Genomic DNA, 23,750 nt, shown 5'->3' with positions numbered 1-23,750 from the left:
ATGTTGGTTATTCATTTAGCGTTACATGTTTTTCACATGGATCAACTGGTGAGGATGCAGATTGTTTGACTGGGACAGTGGTAAATCTGCTAGAGTGACGGTTTTCCAAACCTGGCAGTTACAGCGCATGAAGTTACAGCATGACCTGTTTTCTTTTTTTGACTTCCTATATGAATGCACAGCTGCAGCAGGAAACTTCACTCTTCAGATGAAATGCCTTCCTATAAACTCACTACACACCAACAATGTCTGTCAAGCACGATGTCATGACACACACAAAAAACACATACATTGTGCAACTTTCTAAAAAGGGTTTCCTGAACTGAGATTTGCATATAGATAAGATGGCTTAGCCTCAAACTGGGCGCACACATGACTGACTGATGTGCTCCCCAGATAAAGAGTGCTACACACTGGACTTGACAAGCCCAAAAGCTAACACATTCATTTACAGTGATCTTGATAAAACTATTGACAATGTGTGACTTTATTTCATATTTTGATACATTTCTTATATGTTGTGACTGAAGTTTCAAAAGGAACATCATCTGTTGATTGTGCCATAAATACCAGACCTATTGCTCAAAGAATAGCGCATCTCCCTAATTGAATCAGTAGGGTTATGGGTTACACATACAGACAGTAAGACAGCTTTCATTGGTGATAGCCATCTCAATTATAAGATGCTTAGAATATTATGAAACCATGGAGAGATGCTGAAAATAGTCTTTTTTTTTTCTGGGGGAGGACCACCAGACCCCTCGCTTTAATGTGCTTAGGCTTCATAAGATTATTGTTGTTTCCGAGAATTATGTGAACTATTAGTGCTGATTAGCTAAAAGATTTTTCGTCAATATTTCAATAGACCCTGATTTTGCTTTTACCATTTTTCCCCCAGAAATATAAGATAATCCATTTGTAAACACTATCACTTCTTATTTAAAGGATTCAAATTAGCTTTAATGTTTGTAACTACTCTTTCAGCAGTCAGACCCACGCTCTTCTTTCCTAGCTCTGTTAGTCAACATCTATCTGTATTGACAAATGAATATTTATCGCCGGTTTGCTTGTTGTTTTCCTGAGAACATGGATTAAACTAGTCAGTCGCTTGATAATTGATCTCAGCCTGAGACAGGTTGAGGGGGAACAATGGGAATTCTTTCTGCCTCTCTCTGTCTCTTTTCATTTGCTACTTTACTTAATTAAATTCTAATTCAATTCAGGAGAAGTTCTATCAATAAACATGGACAGTTCTCCTGATGCAGTACCAAAGCGAAGCCTCTTGTGAAAACATGTCAGGTAGAACGAAGATATCAGGAAAAACGAAGAATCACGTCAGATCATTTGATGATGAAATATTACCCTGGTTAAGCACCACCGACTGCACCGATTCCTTCTATTTTATCTTGTGTTTTCCATCTCTTGTCGAAGTGGTCTCTTCTTTCCTGAATTTGCTCAATCCTTTGGCTTGTGTTTCCCAACTAACTGATCTGTTTATCTTATTTGACACCCGTCTGAGGATAAAATGTTAAAGCTGCAGCTCAGATAAAGCCAGTAAAGATGCTACATAGAGGGCCTGAGCCTTCCTGTACTTCACTTCTGACAGAGAGAAAAAAAATGAGGAAGACAAGAGAAAATGTGAGAAAAGAAATAGTGGTGGTGTTATGGTGCAATATTATGGAAGGAGAACAGAGGCTCATTATTTTCATTTTCCCAGATAAAGGCTCATTAGTTATCTTTGACTCCCCCTCAATTCCATGAAAAAGTCTTCACAGGTAAGTAGAATTTGCTTAACATGATACACTATAAGCACACACACAAGTATTAACACCTCAGCTTTATGACCCCCTACCAATATGCACCAATACAGCAGCAACCAAAAAACTCCTAGGACAAATATAAAGGGGTATGAATATAAAAAGGTCTCTTTTCTCATGAAGTGTCTACCTGTAATGATGAAATCAGTTGAGCTCCCTCTGGTGGAGTACAGATGACAATCCCTAGCGCAGTTGAGAAGTATGTTTCAAGGTTACAGTGCGACTGAACTCCTGATCTGAGAGATTCTAGCATCTGATACCCCTGAGATGGCAGGAGGCTACCTCTTTATCTTCCATCGTTTCCCTATTAACAAAAAAAACCATTTAATTATCACAAACCGCATAGCACCTCTCCCTCTTCTGTCTGGTCGTCTCGTCCTAATGACAGAGTAACAGACGCAGTAGGCAGTCCTCAAGAACAAAAAAAAAGGGTTTTCTGTGCTCAAACATAATGATGTAGCTATATGCTCTCTATTCTGTGCCCACTGCTGAACATCATTTAGTCTAAACATCAGTAATGAGAAGCAGCTGTTACCCTTCACCAGCTGAGCTCACAATGAAATGACAAGTAAAGTGCTGCAGGCGACTAACGGAGGCTGTACCGCTGCCTTTAAATCCAATGCATTCGAAGTTCCATTTAAATGCTCTGCGTGCATTTCATGTGGGGAAGAGAAAGTGAAGCGAGATGCTGTGTTTATGTACTGCATTTGCGGGTGTGTTTGTCATCTTGTCTGTGATCTTCTGAGGCTATGCAAATGTGATTGTGATTGTGAACAGTTCTCTCCAGAAATGTGACTTTATAAATGTGGAAACATATAGTGATGAAATGTTTTACACTCTATGGTGGTTAAGAAAAAAGTTTCATCCATTTATTAGGTGGGTAATATGAATTGAAAGTAATATTTTTAAATTTTTTGTCTGACTTCATTTTTATGACAGTGTATTAGGGCCAAAAGTGTCTCATATTTCAAGAAAGAAATGAGATTAAAGTGGTAAATTTAGAAGAAAAAACTCACAAATTTGGGAGAAAAAACTTGAATATTCTCTGAGCTAATAGATAAAAAAAAACAAAAATCTTAGAAATTCTCTCAAAGAACCACCTCCCTTCACTTTGCAAGGTTGGATCTACTTCTGTATGACGAAAGACTCGACGGGTGAACATTTCCCATGGCAGTGTTTGACTGACATTTGAGAGCCAGCTTTGCTAGTAGACCATGGATGTATAAGAGACCTGGATACAGTGTCACCGTTCTGCCTTGCTGCCAATTTGTCTCAGTGGCCACTCGCTGTTCTGCAAAAACTCCCCTGCGGCCCAAAAACCATCTTCTCCATAGACCACCATTATAAAAGAGACGTCAGTAAAACTGCTGTCAGAGCACCTGGAACTGCAAACAAGGTAAATTAGAACTCATTGTATTATGCTAGATGAGCAATTTTAAGGTACATTTTAAAGTAAATTGGTGCCATTTTGGAGTCCGTTGTCCGTTTCATATAGTACATCCATGTAGGTACCACTTTACAACATTCAACGTTTGGAAGGATCCTTTGTACTTTTAAGTTTCACTTGAAAAGTGTAAGCTAGCTGGACAGGCTTACTAGCCTAATTAGTGAGCTAGGCTAATTAGCTTCCCATTCGAAAGTGGAAGTTAGTTAGCCTAGCTTGCTAACATTAGCACTGATTCCCACTAGATGTTATTTTTTCGTTCATGTTATTCCAATACGTCAATCGGTTCTTGCACACTCAGTGCTGAGTTCATCACACATTACACAAAAGAGGGGGTCTAGCTTGCATTAGCTGCCTCTCTTTCAAAGCAAATGACCACACTATCAAAACTTGTATGTTACCCTGTGACTCAAAAACGAGTCATGTATGAAGTCAGAGTAAAGAAGGGAGTGCTCATATCAGCTAACATTGTGTGTCCCCAGCTGGTGAACTGCATGTGGCTCTTGATATTACAAACTATATTTAGCTTATATATAGTTTGACTTCGAAGGTTTTATTATTCATAGGCACATACTGTTTTTAACTAAGCTGATATGTAAAACAGAAAATCATAGGCCGACACCTTGTGAAATGTGAAAGCTTTAATTGTCTGCAGGCATGGTGGATTTTCGACACGTCTGTCCCATGCTCATAAAGTCTTGTAGCTTGAAAAATAAGGCAGCCTTTTTTAGCTGCATATGGACTCGTAATTCTTTCATCTGCAGTGTTTGTGACAGGCCTGCTGAATGTAAAATGCAATGCTGAAAGAACCACGGCAGATGCATGGATGGAGAAATTAGTCATGTCTTTACAGTACAGTACTGTGCTGTGTGTTTAATCCTGCACTATAATTTGGCATTTGGGGCACCTACATTTTCTTTCCATTAATGAATGAATTAGAAACATAATGTGCCAACTGCACTCAGTTCCAAGGCAAGATGACGGGTCTGTCACAGGATGTTGCCAACAGGTAAGTCTGCTCTCACGTTTATAATTGTGTTGCTTTCATACAGCAGCTGGGTGGGGTAGTGGGGGACATGGCCCATTGGCTTTAAACCTGGAGAACGTCCTCCCTAGCAGGATGGATCAGCAGAGGAGCGACAGCATCGTGGATTAGTGCAGCCTGTCAAGGTCTGACGATGCAGTGACAATTTAATCGCTGAACTGGCTCCCCGTAGAAAAGGGAAGATGAGAGGAAGAAAAACAGGAAGGGGAAGTTAAGAGGTTGTGGTCTTCATTTATATGATTCATTTTGTCATATCAGATTCTGTTAATACTGCTGTCAACGGCTCCTGGGTCCTGGGAAAAAAACCCCATAAACAGGCTCACAGAGACGCAGACAAACACACACAGACACTCTCAGCCTATCCTTAAGCATAACCCTACTGCAAGCTACCAATAGAAATTGCTCTTTTCCTCATGGGGACCAGAGAATTGCAACGTTTTTTTTTGTTAGATTCCATGTGCTCCCTCATCAGGGTACATGAACATGTCCCCTAAGGCATTCACACACACACACACACACACACACACACACACACACACACACAGTAAGCACTTTGCTTATGAAATACTGGTTTTACTAGCTATCCATCTGCACAGATGGGGTTTGAAGGAACAAACATAAAACAAGTCAATGTTCATGTAAATATGATCTAATATCTTATGTCAGCATAGCTTTGTATGAAGCAATCAAATATGCTAATTTTGTTATGAATTATTCACGACAGCAGTCATTTCTACCATTAGGTGGCAATTATTTTAATGTCTGATCAATCAGAATCAACGCACCAAAATATAATGTAATGAATAGTCATGATAGAGCATTTGAATGTAACTACCATAGCAGGCACACTACAAGTGAGTCAACAACTGTTTTTTTTTTTTTTTTATGCTTCTGGCCTCACACTAATGAGGGAAGAAGTTACCATGGTAATAGTAGACACGAGCTACCTTGAGCTTTGCCAGGCTTTTAATGCACACACAAGCACAAACACACACACACACACACACACACACACACACACACACACACTCAGAGGGTAGTGATTTCACCCTCCATGCTGAGGAGAATAAAAGCTAATCCATTAAAAATGCACAGATATTAAAAGGCATGGTAAAACATAAAGAAACCATAGGGCAAGTCTGACTTGTTCTCCTATAATCATCATTATTAAAGGCAGCAACAAATATATTTTGCTGCCTTAATGTCTGTCTTTATTGTCATTAATAGGTTCCATTTGCTTTGACTTTAACTAAACCTGTAATTATTGCCAAATGTGCACTGATACAATCTTTCCTTCGGTCCCTTTATCACAGGATCACTACATCCGTATTTAAACCTATATATACATTTCTATAATGGTTGCATGTTTTAGACTTTCTTCTTTTATCAATTTCATGTACAGGCCACTGAATCCTTGATACTAGCAGTATCTTCTATAATTAGAGGACAGACAGTCAAATATCCTACCAGCGGAAATTAAGATGGTAAACTGTCGTTCCAAAAGTCACTTCTTAAAATGCAAAATGCATCCTTTGTAATTCTTATGCAACCCCCTCCTCAACTTAGGTCTGGAATAGTAATTTTGCATTTTTATGTCATTATTATGGATTTACACATCAATCAGACAGAAAAATATTCAAAACCCATAATAATGGATTACAGGGTATAAGAAATAGTATCAATACACACAATGCAAGGTCCAATTCATGTTTTTTCCTCTTCTTGTTTCTCTTTGGCAAGGAGGCATCAGGCTGTTTCAACTATAAAGCTAACTTGCAGCAGCTTTGCATCATCTGTGCAACACAAGCGAGCCTCCGTGTAGTGTGTTGTTGATACAATGCCCATACAAGTTAGGAAACATTCTGTTGAAAGGAGGCAAGTGTTTTCGGTGAAGGGAGACCATTTTTCCTACAGATTTTTGCAAGAGAAATCTTTTCCAATTATGTCAAGAAAAAAAAGATTTTGCAGCATGAGATGATGTTACTGCGGGAAACCTACTGTAGGTAAGCAGGTGTTATTTGTGTACATAAAGAATGAAACAGACCACTCATATTATGCAACACCACATACAACAATTAAGAATTTACATATTTGATCTGCTGCATGCCCTGAGTGCAGCGTGCACAGCTTCTCAACGCCTCAATGTTAAGATCATTGCTGTGTGTGACCAAAACACAACACAATGCTGCAGGTTGTGGCCAGAGCTGCAGTGCGCCCTCATTCCAACTAATATATTCCACAGTGCCTTCCAACCGTGGCTAACTGCATGCTTTTGGTTTGCTGAGCACATGTCAGACTGATATTGCTGAGCCCTCACATCAAAGTCAAAACCTGCACCACTGAACAGGTCCAATATTTTCAAACTACAACCTGCTAAGAATAATTGTATTGAAAAATGCAGAAAGAACGTTGGCTTGGGCGTATCATCAGTAAGGGCTGAGCTGAATGAAGGGCACCCATGCAGAATGATCAATTACAACATGGTTATTTCCATAAGATATTATCAGAGGCCATAAGGTCCTATTTTGTCTTGGGCTCTGGGAGGACTTTAAGTGACTCTGGCAAGCTCTGCTTCACTGAATTACACACATGCCCTCCTGTAATTCACAGACCTCACATACAGAGCTAGCCAATGCATTACTCTTTGTGCCACCAATTAACCTCCAACTAACTCCACATGGAACTGTTTTTTTAAAAACACGCTGATTCGAAATGAAACACGATACACACATTTTTCTGATTGGTCATGAACTTGGCTTTGCTTAAGTGGAAGGAAAGGGAAAAGCATGGTTTGTGTCAGCACAGCAGCGATTATTTGGAACGGAAATTCTGTTGTTAATAATTATCATAATTTGCCCTTGTACCGCCCGTCTTTATGGATCATATCAAAAGTGCATGGTGCAAGGCACAGCCATACTGTATGCTATTTGTCTTTACAAAGAAAATAAACACATGAACAAATCCTGTTTAAACTCTTTACAGACGTATGTATGTTGGACAACTTTAACTTGAAATCTCTCATCAGGAGAAATAATATTTAAAGCCAGAAGTAAATACACTTGTGGTTGTGTGTTTCATATTCAACCTAGAACTATCAGCATGCACCATTACGCATGGAGTGACTGTTATGGATATAGCTGTATCCTCTATGGCACTGTCAGGCACTGTCAGGTCTGTGCTGCATTGGTACATCCAAAGTGTCCCAACAGTCTGCCACAAGTTGTATTTGTCTCATCACATACTAACACCACATTCTTGCACTGGGCAACAGTTGTGGTAGGATCACAGGAGCATGTGTTATCTCTTCCAATGTTAATTTAATATAAGGTGTTGTATATTCGCCCGTGGCGATTTTCTACCTCTGGCACAACAACATACTTTCCCCTTGGGGAGAAGCTTTAGTGGCGGTTTTATTCCAGACTCACCATCACGAAAATGTCTGAGTGCTGTGGTGCTGAACACGAGAACAGGAAAACAGGTGACATGATTGCGTATGACGGCCAGCTCTACTACACCTCCTGATAATGTATTCCTCCACCTTTTTCATATTTTCATAGAATATATGCATTCTACTTTTGTGCGCTCAGTGAGTCTGACATCTCAGAGCCGAAAAGAAATTGTGTCATCATCTTAGTCTCTCCTTTGCTATCAGAAATCATGTTTCTCCTCCTCCTGAAGGCAGATTTGATACCAATCAGAATTTACACGGGGCAATATTGAGATTTACAATTCTTCATGATTTGCGCAGTATGTGACAAGTTATGCTTAATATTTCAAATGAAATAATTTATTTCTAGATTCTAAGAATCTTATTTTCCAATAGGAACTTGACACATACTGTACCAGTAATGGAGATTGTTTGACAAAAGCAGGGTAAAGCGGGTTGGGGGTTCGATCCCTGGCTGCTCCCGTCATGTCCTTGAGCAAGACACTGAACCCTAAGTTGCTCCCGATGGAGACCAGCACCTTGCATGGCAGCTCGGTCGCCATTTGTGTGTGAGTGAATGGGTGAATGAGACTTAGCTGTAAAGCGCTTTGGGAACCGTGAAGGTTGAAAAGTGCTATATAAGTGAGATCATTTATTCATTTACTGTTTAGCTAAATATCTGTCTTGTTGAAGTAAACTTTTATACTTTCACTCATCTATGGATCTACTATATGAGATTGTATTCTCAAATCCCTGCATGTATGTGTTTGCCTGTGTGACAACTACTGTGCATTCATTTTGGAATTCAAATATGGTTTGAATCACATTTTATAAATGTAATGCATCTTCATATAATACATACGGTCCAACATCATTTTAATTCTTATAATTAATTCTAGTACATTTGGTGTTTGCCTGTGCCATTAAATAAAGTTACATTTTTGGCCTTCTTAGGGAGAAAATATATTTTTGGTTTGATCGATCAACGATTTTTAACCAAGCCATTACTTCAGTGCCCTGCCAAATTCCCCAATATTTCTTTCTTTGATTAGTTTTACAAACACTGCAGTTTTCTTTACAATAACTCTATATGTGAATGGGCCGTCATGTGTCAGCCCCATTTACCACAAGACCTTATAATTATTGTACATTTATTATACTTAGTGTATAAGAAGCTACAGCACTGATGTGGAAGTAGGTCTTAAACTCACATTTGCATGTTTATTTTGGGAGCCTTATTAGCATTGGCAAACATGAATATCTGGCAGAGGAGGGGGAGAAAGGAGGAGGAGAGCAAAGGAAATGTTTCATAACAAAATAAATTGATTCCCAAGTTCAGAACTGTGTTCTCATCCAATGATTCAAGTGTATAAAGATTGTTTTGACATCTTTACTTGTCTAATATTGGAGAACATCCAGCCATCTATTATGCTCTTTGCACTGTGGCTTGGAGAAGATGACGTCAAAGGAGGCAGCAATTGTACTTTTCCGGACTTCAGAGCAGATTGAAGAGATCAGCGGTTATTGTCATGAGGATGCTGATCCAGCAATGTTTGGGGGGATGATTGATCAACAGCAGTATCTCCAACACCCTAAACCTGGGTGTAATCATCCGCCTTATATTTCTTCAAGTAACAACTTTTTTTCTTTTAGTTGTATCCAGAAATATGGATGGACAATATCTGGGTTTGTCACTACGCACAGTATCTCTGACAGGAAGAAGAACAAAGGATATCATTGTGTGCAGTGTAGTATGAATACAGTGATGGCACAACGGCAACTCTACTGCTATTTGCAGCTTTCAGCTCATTGTTTGTGGTTTGTCAGTCCATATGGTAAAACCGTGAGCAGCCATATTTCAGCAAACAACCTCACACAAGCTGACTGTACGCTACCTGCTCAGCATGAAATGGCGAAGATCCGCAGTAAACAAATGGCTGGTGAGGAGAGTCGAACATTTAGCGAGCCAAAAAGAGACAGATAGTTATCTCAGGAGTTGGTGGACCAAATCCTGCACTTAAATTCAACAGGTTGAATTTGATAAGTATATATATAAGAATAGTTTTTCAGGGCAAAGAGCAGCACAAGTCACTGCTGAAAGGACTCCCCATATTTCTTGAAATTATTATTTATTTTCATGAAATAGTTTTGTACGGACTTCTCGTCTCGTGGAAATAAAGAATCAGTTTTAAATATTTGATGTTCAGTACAATTTCAACTGCTTAAACTTTACAGTACTAAGGCTCAGCTGCTGTGAGTTTGTTTTGGGGACTTTCTGCCCCCTAGTGGTGAGAAACCCTTTCATGCAGCTTTAATGTAGACTGCAGGCTTAATTTTGTTGTTTTCAAATTACCTGCTGCAAGTTATCTTCACAATAATTAGATTTTGTCATTACTGGCCTGTAAAATCACTTCTTCAAAATCGCAAGCACACCTGGAATTCCACCTCGAAGCGATGACATTAATCAACATGGCAGTGATTTCTGAGTAAAATTATCATATTTTTCTGACTTATTGCCTGGACTTCTCTCAGGCAAAAAAAAAACAACCTTTCAATAAAAGTATTCACAAACCTGTAATCATTCTTTCACACAACAGGCACTCAGCTCAAGAGAACTTGGCAGACAGTGCCTCTAGGTTAGGGCCTCCAGTCTTTCCTGAGTTCTATATGCAGTCATTCAACTGTCACTAATTATAGCCCACAGGGTAGTTGTTATGAGTCTTCAGGGTTTCTTGATGCTGCTGTCGCACAGGTGGGACGTTCCAAATTGTTGTGCCGGCCACCATAATATGACATGAAATGCACACTCTTCCTATCATTCAATAATTCTTAGCTGTCTCCAGTCAGTGAAATTATATATCATTATATATTCACATTTTGTGTTGAGAGTATTAATATTTTAACCAGTTTTCTGCCATGCAAAATAATATCACTCTCCATTGTTTTAATTGCTGGTTACAACTAAAATTGTGTTTCTTCGCTTGTCAAACAAACATCTTGACAAAAAAAACTTTTCTGATAAATTTAAGTTATCTGGTTAATTATCTGTGATTGATAATAAATCATGTGACTATTTTAATGACTAAAAATAGTCAATAAGTGTTAATTAAATGCCCCATTTCCTGACTGTTTTTTCAACTTTTACATTTACTTTTCTAAGGAGCTTGACTCATGCCTCATTTATAATGCACCATTTTTTTTCCAGATGAAGATTTAGGCCCTTTAATTCCAGGTAGGTGTACTAATGAGCTGTTTTACAATTCAGCACCATTCAGCACAACTCTTCCCTCAGAGAACATTTCTTATCATGTATTTTTAAAGTGATGCATTTTTAAAGTGATATACCAGAGCGATTGCAGAGTTGAAGTGTATAGTGCATGAGGCCACGAGGGGGATCAGAAACAAGCAGGAACAAGCAAGAACTTGCACCCACTAATTAATGGCACATGTATGCAACAAAAATCTGCAATGCACATACAATCACATGCGCATTAGTAATAAGTGTGCTTTCCTAGCATACCGTTTCATGTGTGTGGTTTATATAAAAAAAACACAAACCTAGAGTCTTTATTGGCTAACACCACAGAAATGCTAAAAAGGTTATTAAAAGATTGATAAGCATTATGTTATACCATTTACTCTCTGTTGTCTATAATATTGCTTCTTCCTCCTGTAAATGACTTTGTATTTTCTGCTCTGAGAGCTATATAAACAAAGTTTGCTTGCTCTTTATCACAAATATGAAAAAAAAAAACATAATTAGGTGGCATGACAGATAAACATTATATGCTTGCTAATGCAGGCAAATAGGTTGTCAAAGGCATTAGAAAGGATTTGTTTCTTCAATAAATGTAATCTAGGTAATTGACGACATTTTAGTTATGCCTGCCACACTGAGTTGTGAGCTAAGCGTCTATTTACAGGAGTTACCTCTATTTATTCTGTCGGGCAGTCAGTGTGTGAGCGGCTGCCTGAGTGAAACAAAAGGAAAAAAAAACCATTTGCTTTTAAGTAAGATCAAAGAGGGATCTTGCAAGAGCCCCCTCTTTACACCTACCATACAAATGCATCTCATACCAAAGAGGTCATATCAGAGACAACATTTATGTCAAGGTTAACACACAAGTTTTGTCAGACGACATTGTTGTGCCTCCTCGTTGGATCTCCATGGAAGCATTTCTTTCCATTTGTGTAGGTTGATTGTGTGAATGAGAGAATCAGCTGCATCTAATGCAGCCAAAGCATCGCATCTCTGAACCCTTGGTTAATGGTTTAGGTGATTATAGATCTTCAGTGCATTTTAGGCGCATTTGCGCAACGATTTTCCTGCGTTTCATCACTCTAACAACACGGTCTGTCAGGCTGGGGGGGAAAGAGCCGCTTGAATGAAAATGACACCAAGGTTAGTGATTAGAGGGGAAGGGCAAAGAGAGGAAATGTCAATGCTGAGAAAGAAACCAAATGCCTCTTACACACACACACACACACACACACACACACACACACACACACACACACACACACACACATAAGCCCCATCAAACTCACCTGCAGTGTCTGTGAACCCCAGCCACAGTTTCAATGATGGAGCACTCTCCCTCATTTAGACAAAAGGCCAGGTCCTTGTCTTCCACACATGGCTTGAAGACCTCTGAACGTAGACTAGGAAGTGTGGGGGCCACTGCTGTAGACAGAAAAAAGACAGAGACACAGATTTAGTTACTATTGGACAGAAAAGGTTAAAAAAAGGTAATTTCTCTCATTCTTTCAACTTTGCATCTTAAATCATAGCTAATTTGCACAGGAACATTTCTCATTTCTTTGATGTGCTTCACTGCACATGGCATGCCGTTATGCTTCTAAAAGCACTGTTTTTCTTCAATAGTGATTTCTTTTTTGTACTGAAATAGCCACTCTCCTCAGATTGGAGGAGAAGACTTTATTCCTTGTTAATTTCTGAAACGCAGTGGGCTGAAGGCAGGATAGCCCCAGGAACAACCTTCTTCATTACTGACTGAGTAAAATTAGCATTTCTGGTTTGACGGTTTCTGACGTTGACCTGATGCAATAGAGAAAGCGAAACAATGGTGTAACACATCTGACTGCAATAATATACTTTAGTATTATTATTGTTGGTGTATGTGTTGTATTTGCTACATATGTACTGCATTCATAGTGTCTATTTTGCTGTTTGTTTCAAATGAAGCAGCTTCACCACAATTCCTTTGTGAATTTCTTAGTCTGCTGCTTTAGTAAACACAGTTGGAAAACACGGACATAAATGACAGAGGTGAGGAAGTGGGATGATAATATGTTACACTACAGAAAGGCAGAGGGATGGGCCTGGTGATGGAGCCTTTACTTCTCCTCTTCTAGTCTGACCCTGAGCTGCTCTCACATAAAGAGCATGGCTGCCATGTACAAGCACTGCAATGCAGGGTTCTCCACCCTGTGAAATATGCACAGCTGTCAGGCATGTGGTCACGGCGACATATAAATATCGTGTCCTAGCATGTGCAACCACACGCTAGTGTATGCAGATATTCTATCAAAATCATTCATGCACAATTACACACGTGTTGGCACACACACGTATGCAATAACAGAGAAATGATCACTCAGAAGCTCTTCCACTCTATCATGTAGTCAGGCATTGAAAATTGGATTGACTGGTATTACGCTCAATACCTTGCCAATACAATTGGATTACACATCTGATTCTGCTTTCATCCATTTATATTATGCACACAGACACACCATTTAAATGCTACACAGATGCACACTCACACACCGTATTCTTCTAATTGTCGACTATTTCATCATCCTTTTGCGTGAGTCCGCCAAAGCTTTGTCGCCCAATCTGCTCTGTGTGCTGCACTTCTGCTGGCCAATGGCCTCTTTCAGCCATGGCTCTAGTGACCAATCGTGTGCGGAGGAATAAGGAATTCAGTAATCTGTTTGTTGTGCCCCAGTGTCCAGTTCAATCTATGGTTTTGTTTATGGCCATTGATCGATAAATCCGGGGCTCTTGACAAAGGCCCAAGAGATGATGAGAGATCAGAGGTAACACAAAAAGAGACATATGGCGCTCCTGGGGCCAACCAGGACTCTACTCTGTCAGAGTAAAAACTTTGGAAGATATCATTTAAACCACTTACTGTAGTGGCTCATATAATATCTTTCAGATGCATTTGGGAAAGTGCAATCCCTTCGCCTTCTGTATCTGTTGCACGTCTTGCTTTTTGATTGCCACTTTGAATCATTTTGGGATCAGTTCCTATTTATCAGACCCAAGAGTGTGGTGCACATGAAAGTAGGTCTCGAACCCAAGCTGACTCTTTCACTCTCTAGGTTTGAAAAGACACCGGATTACATCTTGTATTATTAATTCCACAAATTCCCAGGGTGGACTGTTCAAAAGGTTATCTATTCCAAGATGCAACTTTAATAATAGAAAATAGAACACAACGTCCCCCTGTGGCACACATATCCCTGGCAATAATTGTCATGGTGTTTAAAGTCCCTTGTATCTTTTTATTCAGGCAGCGGCAGTGACCACATGTGAAGAATAGCACGTTTGATGTGCAAAGACAAAGACCTATGTTAGGTCAGTGGTTCACATGAGGCAGAGCTGACAAAAGAGGAAATTGATTTTGTGCTGTAAGCCTAACCACTGATATATTTACATTAGAAAAGCCAAGGTCACGCAGATACCAAACACCCTTTTAGTATCTGCATCACAAGTAATCTTATCTGTGCTAAAACGTTTCAAAACTTTATTTTTTCACTTGTCATCTTATCTTATTTCACAGAACCAGTGAAGAAGGCGTTTGCTGATTCATTATAACTACATTCTTTTCTGTATAAAGAAGTGATTCAAGTGCAGCATCATTTCATTTGTCTCATGTTGTTGACGGAGCAGAGAGGTAGGATGTGAACTACACAAGGTCACCGTGGTACCAATGAGCGCTGCATCATTCGTGCCACGCATTTGCCAATCGATGATGATGTATGACATCTCCATATTTTTCTTTTTCACGAGGGACAAAGCTCCCACAAAACGCCATGGCACATTATAGCAGCACCTTTTGTATATTGGCTCTCAGTGAATGTGCCAGTTTCACCCCCAGAGAGAGGGAGGCTGACATGAGTGTCTTAATTCAAAACATATTATGACATACTTTAAATGTGCACAGGATTTCTAGAATAGCTGATCCTTGAAATTTCCTGTGCTTTTAAATATTGCACCTATACCGATACCCAATGAATCATTTGACCAATAAAACCCGTGAAAGTAAATGCACACATTTCAGCATGTTCTCTATTTCCTTAAAAAAGAATAAAAAGTGCTAAGTCTCTCGCCTGTCATCCTACAAAATAAAGGCTCTGCTATTCTTCACCAGGTGTAATGTCTACAAACAAACAGCCTGTACTGATTACCTCTCAAGAATCTGCAAAAGAAACCCTCTTAAATCTTAAAGGATTACCTCCACTCTTTTAGCCCTGTTGGCCACATCAAGAAACAAGTCATCTTCAGATATGTTTGGCCTTGGCAATACAGGCTGTCAATTTCTTATGGGTTCCCTTTTCATCACTATGACAGGCAAGAAATGGTAGAAAATCTGCAGCATAGCAAGCATAACCCGGCACTTTTTGAACAAGCACCTGTCAAACAGGATCCTGCAGAAAAGCCACATTCTTTAAATACTCTCCTGTCAGAAATAGAGCAAGTTAATAAAGGCAATTAGTGCGTTTCTTGAACGTATGAGAGCTGTGATATTTTTCTTTGTTGTCATTTCCTGACTGTCAAGGGGCTGACCCTGAATAAATCAGTGTAAACCCTGCAATTGATCCAAGCAGTCCAACCAATTAAATCAGGAGACAGATTTTTTTTTTTTAATATCAAACCAGTAATGAAATCAGTTGGTTTTTTTTAATGAATCTTCATCGTCATTATTGAGGTAATATCTGATAAATGATGCGTCTCTTGCTTTTAGTCATTATTAAGATGTGGTGTCATGGCTAATTATGACAAACATACAAGTTGCCATTAGGCTCATTTATCAACACTTTTAATGAAACCTTTCACAAAATAAAACCCCACAATGCAAGCCTCTAGCAAACTATGAAAGTCCGACTGTTAGGTAGCTGTAAAATAAATAAATAAAAAGAACCCAAAACAAACCATGGTGGAAAATGTGCTAATAAATGGCAGCTGCAGTGGGAGCGTGATTCATCCCAGACTCTTTGAAATAATTTTCACGTCTCGCACTCTCCCCGTTGCACAAAGGCAATCCAGATTGCCGATTCCCTTGGTAACTTTCAAGGAATCTACTGGCTGGGGATCACAGATTCAGATGATGCTTGAGAGATCAGAGTAATCTGAGAGGAATACCGAGGCTAGTCCTTCTTCTCAGTCGCTACTATTGAATCGCTTTCAATCAATATCTTCAAAAAGTCCAACAGCTTAAACTAAATATAGGGTTTATTTCATTTAAAAATGTACCTTTATTTTTGATGGGGGGGGGGGGGGGGGGGTCATTACATGTAGGTCTGTTATTGTAACATAAAGGTTACAGTAACTCCACAACAAAAGCAAAGTCCCATGAGTTAAAGGGTAATTCAGAATCAGAATCAGAATCAGAAACTGTTTATTGCCAAGTAACATACATTACAAGGAATTTGCTGTGGTCTGAAGGTGCTATTGTTTTGATAACAGTAGAATATAAAAGCTAAAATAACAATAAGAATAAAAATAAAAATAAGATAAGATAAATAACAATTCCGGTATTTTTAAACCTGGGCCCTATTTTCACAAATCTTGGGGTCTAAATGACTAATAGTTACAAAAGGTTTTGGAATTTCTGAGCAAGACTTCTGTTTCCAGTTAAACGGAAAGGAACTTATCTATCTAAGGTCTATCTCTGTAGGGATCCTTTCCATAATGTTGTCAGACACTAAGAATAACAATCTGAGCCTGTCACTGGCAAAAAAACAAACACTTTTAGTGGACATACTTCTCACAGGCACAATTGAGGATTACATTGCAGCCATTGCAGCCCGTTAGCAGCTGCCAGCTGAGGCGATCTAGCTTTGGTAATAACTATTATTCATTTAGACCCCACAATTTGTAAAAATAGCGCCCAGGTTTAAAAATACCAGAGTTACCCATTAAACCTGAACCTAGTGAATCAAAATAAAGCTGAATGCATGCTAACATTACTGGATATGGTAAATATCATTGAAAAAGACACGTGGGACTCAGTGACATTATGCTTTTTTTTTTTATAGTAAAAAGGAAATCACGGTACTACATGTTCTTCTCTATGAATGCATACAGACACAGCCAATCAAAGTCCACTAAAAGGGGGCCAGTGTCTGCAGCCAGGTATTATGCTGCAGAGTGCAGCAAGGATCAGGGGAGTTTGGTGGTAAACACTGAGACATGTTCAGTGTTTGCCCACTGCTATAAACTTTAATCATTTGGTGTGTCATGAACCCCTCTTTACAACATACAGCATTTATATAATTTAACAAAACACAGAACCATAAAAAAAGCATCATAGTCATGAGCTGTAAAACAGTTCTTCAGGAAGGTAGGATTGTTATGCATCTCTTCTTTATGACCTGTGATTATCTTAAATGGAATAAATGGTGAATGCTCCATTTGTAATGGTGTGCTACTGTTATTGTTGGTGACATTTGTCACCTCGGTTTCAGTCACACTTTCACTTTTTAGTTCTGCTGCTTGATTACTTTCAACTGTTAATTACAGTGCGGCTGAAAGCAGTGGTTATATTGCAATTTTTTTGCAGCCTCGATTCAAATCCAATTTTAAAATCTTACATCACGCTTTCATGAAGTTGGAAAAGACTCGTCACAAAAAGGCTTTGCTTTGTAATTGTCTACATATTCTGCTTTAACTCTGCACACATACACACAATATATACATGCACCTGAATGCACACACACGCACACTTACTGTAGACGGAGCATCTTTGGCACAGACAACACAAGAGACAATTCCATTTACAACTGTAGCATTTTCCTTCTATGGCTTCCTTCTAATGTGCTCATTAGTGTTCTTGTGCAGAGCCTTATCCCCCAGGAGACTGTGGTCGGGAGAGAACTGCCTGTGTTTACTGCAGCACACATCAAAGAGGGCCTTACTACGTAAAGGGAAAGTCCTAAGAGAGCCTACTGATTGCTTACCCATCATGCACTGCTGCCTTTTGGACAGAACCATATTCAGGGAAATATACAGTGCAGAGGGTATGAACAAAACATTGGCCCTGACAATGCTATCTGTCACAATGGTTGATTTTTTTTTTCAGCAGCAGCAGGAATGGAAGAAATTATTAATTACTGGAATCCTCTTTCGAAAAGAAGAGGATAAATACTCTAAATACTTCCTGCGCACCATTTTGGAAGCCGTGACGAAAACCCAAAACATATTCATATATGCCGACACCTGTTGAGCACACCTTCCTGTTCACACCATATGAAAAAAGTGCCAGAAATATGGTTTACATATGCCAGCTGTCAAATTCGAGATTGGAGCATTATTTTCAAGCAAAATATTTGGAACACCATTTTTGCCTCATGCTTCATTGAGTTATTTAGTGCCACCACAAAGCTCATTCTGACCACCAAACGGTATTTAAGAGGCCACTACTGTACTTATACTTGTACTACTGTACTGAGATCATGTAGGACAATATAGAGGTTGGTACATCAGTTTTTCACCACTTAATGATGGGTGGATCCATTGTACTGTATATGGCACCACCAGCAAGCAATATATTAAAAAAATCTGGGGCATACCATGTTTCCTTATGTAAATAAACTGCTGTCAAAGTCATTTTTGTTTTGCACTGTGAGCGCCTATGCTAGCATTTCTAGTTGATGGTTAACTCTCATGAAGGTAATTTATTCCAAATATGGTACAACACAAGGCAAAACATGCTATATACTGTTTGTTATATAAGCTTCTCAAAAACCAACAGTGGCGTGAACAGCATACATAAACATATAAACTGGAAAAAGAGCTACATTGAGCTTGTGTTCATGAAAAAAAGGACCTTGAAAGGTAAAGCTATGGGAAACATATACAGCAGAGGAAGGAGTAGGAAGAACTGTAGAGACTTGTCTTAGCCTTGAATATCCAATACTTTCAGCCATCTGTCAATATGTACAAACATTTCAGTAGACACACACATAGAAACATGCACATACACTGTATGTCTTGCATGATCATCAGGACGACAAGCCTTGGGAGACCTTCTGTCCCTGACATGACACAAACAAATAGTAGTTGACCTGTGGGACAGCCGGTTAAAGGTGGCAGTTGTTGCCTGTAAGCAGGGCTAAAGAGCACATGGCCTTGGTCGCCATGACAGCCCAGTGAGGGGAATTTGGTGGGACATTTGTCACAGGTACTCTAGTTGTCCTTCACTCTAGTCCAACTAGTGGTGGCCTCAAAGTGGCAAGCTGTGACATATATACTGTACATGAATGGTCTGATTACATGTTCAAACAAACAAGTTGATTTTCTCCACAATGTTTGGCAAAGGAAGTAGAAGATGTGCATTTTAATCCAATTTTCCATTTCAGGGTGCATTCGGGAGTTGAAAGTACTGTTTTATATCTTGGTTGCTGAAAGACTCGAGTCTAGTCATTACCTGATGCCATCATTATGAGGTGAACTAAAAAGGGGTTTTGAATGTGTTCACAGTGACAGGCCCAAAGCAGCAGGTTAATAAAGTAGACCCCAGAAGACATCAAATATGCATTGAACCTTAAGGGAACAATTCACCCCCTAATGAAAAGTTTTAATTATCTACATTTTCTCCTGACCCCGTGTCAGCTGAATCTTGATTAAAGTTTGGATGACCACCGTACACACAACAAGTACGCCCCTGCAGCTCCAAACCCCCCTCCTTCTCCCAAACAGCTCATAAAGTGACCTTGAAATTTCTTTCCACAGCCCACGCAACATAGTGCAAGTGTTGAGCAGCCAAGAGACTGCACTGTAAGTCCAAATCGCCTGCTCTGCGCTCTACCAGAAGGCTCGGCTTGCTTGTTGTCTGATGTGCACTGTACCTCTGTTGGAGGTACAATGTTTCTGCACTGTCAGAGACAATCTGCATGTATAATAGAAGAGGCTGTGCAAACTTCAGGGGAGTTGGGACTCACATAGGAGAGAATATATAACTTAAGGCAAAGCACAAAAATTCTATGCATCCGTCTTCTGCAAAAAATACTTCTGTCCTAACCAGAGCTTTAAGAACACGGAAATCACAATGGAAGTGAAAACCATGTATTCAGGAACATAATTTACTTTATTACTTGATTGCCTCTCTTATTGTACAGACGGGAGTAATGCTACGCTGTTTGATAGACCTTGGACCTATAGCTGTTAAAGCTACAGATGAAGCACTACCAAAGTACCCTTAAGAAAACACAAGGAACACAGGGGGATGGGTGAAATTGATTGAATTTCTCTGAAATTAACATGACTCACAGTGTCAGGTTATTATCAGCACTGAGAACTCTGTGTTTTTCTGCCTTGAGGGCTTTCAAAGATAATTTCCCTCCTCAGTTGCACATTTCTCTGACTCAGCAGTGGTAACGAAGCCACATTGCCAACCTTACTTCAAATGCGGATCATAGCGGTGGCAGCAGTGACTAAACTTCTTTTGACCTGCAGATCCTCCTGTAGCAGAACCATTAGCTTGGCAACGTCAGAATGTAATCTGTCAGATGTTATTGACTTCCTGTTTAAGACTGGAATCCGTAATGGTGTTTATAAGAATGCTCGAACACAGAACAATATTATTAGAGGCAATTTCTCCTGCGCTAATTTGTCTTCACAACCCATATGCATTAATATGGAACTAGACAGATCATTTATCCTGATTCATTGATTGTAATTTGTGGTGTAATTATCATAATATACCACCAGGAGGGACAAAATTATGTTACTGCTTATGATCTCAAAAATGAAAACATGCAATTTGCTGTGCTGTACGTGGTGACTATTATTCAAATGTTTTCTTTTTGCAATATTTCTATTTAGTGACAGATTTGTATGTTTTTTTGGATGCCTTTGTTATTGGAGATGATCTGTGTTACAGCAATAGGTGTTACACATCACATTAGCAGAACCACTATGATGCACTGTAGATGCCCGTGCAGCCATGAACATGCATCCATTCACTCCTGGGAAAACTCATAAAAGCTATTAAGAACGGGATGAGTGCCCCCACCTCATATTCAAGTGGGTGATGTACTTTCATGCCATTATCTTCATTACTTACAGGGCAAATAACAGAATAACCAGCAACTGGAGAAATAAATTTAAATCCATCAAATGTATATTTAATGAGCGAGGTTGCTTTAGAGCTTTTGCCACAGCAATGACATTACATTTAGATTTGGATTCCAGGACAGGACATGCAAGAAATGAGACAAAAAATTAAAAGCTTGCCGGTGTTTTGCTGAAATATACATACCTGTGGTGTTGCTTAAGGAAGGACGAGGTAATTAATAATTCATCACTGTTTACAAATGGGACACCATGAAAGAGGCTGCGAAACTAATGAAAAACACACGACACACACACACACACACAAATGTGCAAGAAGGCATGAAAGTAGCAAAGAGCACTCATAGGTCTGTCAGGGACAGACTTGCAAATTAAATGCAGCGTGTATGAGGTCTGGTGTATTTAGACATTATGACAGAACACACGATATCCAAAAAATATGCTTGGATATTACCTGGTTGTGATTGTTCATGGGCAAGAATAAGGAAGACACAACCCTCCAAAAGACACAGATATACATTCATAATCAACTATATTACACATTAAATAACACCAACATAATTAGTTTTAGTTATTTTCACAAAATACAAATTTAGAGCTATGAATTGTAATTGGTGTGTGTGCGGCTGTGTGTACCTCCACAGCATGTGTCCATCAATGTTTTATTTATTTCCATGAAGTCTTTTTTCTCTCTCAACTTATTAACAACGCTAACAAGCCATTTATCAAACATGGCATATTTGGCTTGCCTGTTAATGTGCATCTAACTGTTACCACACCGCCGATACCACACTTGGTCCTGTCTTGGCAGGGTCTGTCTCCATCTGCCTTTTTTAAATTTTATTTAAGACTATATTTAAAAATATGGCATAAAATTTTAATCCTGGGGGTTCTAGAGGATTATGCTTTGCCAGCAGAAACTGGCAGAGAAACTGAGAGGTGCAGTCGGTTGACTATGTGTCTTCATTTACTTACTGTAACATCTTCACTGACAATGATGGTTGAACCTAAAAAAAAAGTGCTGATTTCTTAATGCTGATGAATCGAGGTGCAGTGTTATCAGTGCTACAATCGCTGCACTGTTGTGTTAAAATACTGGGAAAAATACAGCCTTTTTTATTTTCCTTCCATGGGTATTCACCATGTTCCCTCTTTATGCCCGACAAACATATTTGAATTGGAAATGACTCAAAATACTGTTTTATGCAGCACTCATCTCTAGATGCGGTTTTGCACATGCAAACAGATGAAATAGTAATCAAAAGAGGGGAATAAAACCAGAGAAGGAAAAGTTGAGGAGCCTGATTTGCCTCGACCATACTGTGTTAACCAATAAAGATTGAGAAGACATTTTGATCACGAGTTATTGATGCTGTTTTTCTATCTTTTTTCTTTCCATCTATCTCTTTTTGGCTCATCCAACAAGATGCAGGCAATTATTCACACAGAAGAAGAGGGTCAGCATGCAAAACGTGAGAACTTGACAAGAAAGACAACCGGACGCCATTTGAGACCTTCCTATTTTTTTCTCTCCTGCCTCATTGCCATATTCTGCTCTTTCCCTGCCACTCCCTCAAGGGAACCCCGGGATGTTGCAGAAATGCAACATCAACATGCATCCCCATCTCAGCAGCAACGGCAGTAAGAGGAGAGGAGCTGAATGATTCACCTACGTGGACCTGAGAGTGGCTTCCTGTCAGCGCAGTTGATTAAAATTCCTGGGACCAAGAATGCAGGGTGTGATGTACGACGAGCAGGTGGTGCAGGTTTAATATGCATGAGCGGACGGCTTCTGCATCTGCAGATTGGCAGTCACTGAGCTTGCCTGTCCGCTCCCTTGGCAGGTCCCTTGGCAGCTCCCTTGGCATATGGAGCTACCGAGGGCATACATGAGCATAGCAGGGGGGCTGGTCTTAGCACCCACTGATACAATTCACTCTTTTTGTGACTCCTGAGATCAGTAAGATGGCAGCTAGTTCCTCTTGGTGACTTTGGTCTGCTTAAAGTAGCCAGGATGAAGGTAGAGGAGAGCATTTTTCTGCTATATATTTTATTGATTTTAAACAAACAGCAGGAAACATCAAAAGTGAGGAGGATTAGAGGAGCCAGTGTAAAAATCTACTGAGATGGGGTTCAGGATTTAGGCTTACCGGAGGGAAGACGTGATTAGCCCCTTCACCATCTCAACGGATGATTCTATTGATATGAAAAAGCAAGCACAGTCCTGCTCCACATTTTGAAGGAGGGAAATGTGAGTTTAGCTTGCGCTGCCTTGCACTGTATTTGACACATAAACTGTGACTTGGACAGGGTTACCTGTGTAAGTATTTCAGGCAGCTGTGTAGAGTTAGATTCATTGGTTCTATGTTTGTGTGGGCGCATTGCAAAGTGTTTTGGGGTTTTTTCAGTGATTTTTTTTCCTTTGCCTGGGTGTGTTTGTTATTTTGGTGATTTGATGTGTCCTGCAGTGGGAGGAGAGGCGCAGTAGGAGGTGTGTCACTGGCAATGCAGCAGTACACTGTAATTTTGATGTCGAGTTTGTCCACGATTTGTGCCATTCGCGGCCCACCCGCAGGTCAACAGGGCACTAGACAAGCCACTTCTATGTTCCATTTTATTTTCATTACATCAATTCAAGGTTCCACCCTTGGTCCGCTGCTTTTCAGTCTATTTATAAACTACCTGCCTAC

The 23,750-nt window shown here is 39.6% G+C and overlaps 1 protein-coding gene across 1 annotated transcript in view; it reads right to left on the bottom strand.

The window, feature by feature from the left end:
- The window catches only part of nrg3b (neuregulin 3b), a 173,493-nt gene that overhangs the window by 71,253 nt on the left and 78,490 nt on the right, over positions 1-23,750 (bottom strand). The window contains 1 exon segment of the mRNA XM_070927600.1: positions 12,282-12,417. Within this exon segment, the coding sequence (XP_070783701.1) occupies positions 12,282-12,417 (136 nt within the window).

This window comes from Enoplosus armatus, chromosome 20 (genome assembly GCF_043641665.1).
Source record: "Enoplosus armatus isolate fEnoArm2 chromosome 20, fEnoArm2.hap1, whole genome shotgun sequence".
NCBI classification, from domain to species: domain Eukaryota; kingdom Metazoa; phylum Chordata; class Actinopteri; order Centrarchiformes; family Enoplosidae; genus Enoplosus; species Enoplosus armatus.
This window is presented reverse-complemented; position numbering and strand designations above follow the sequence as displayed.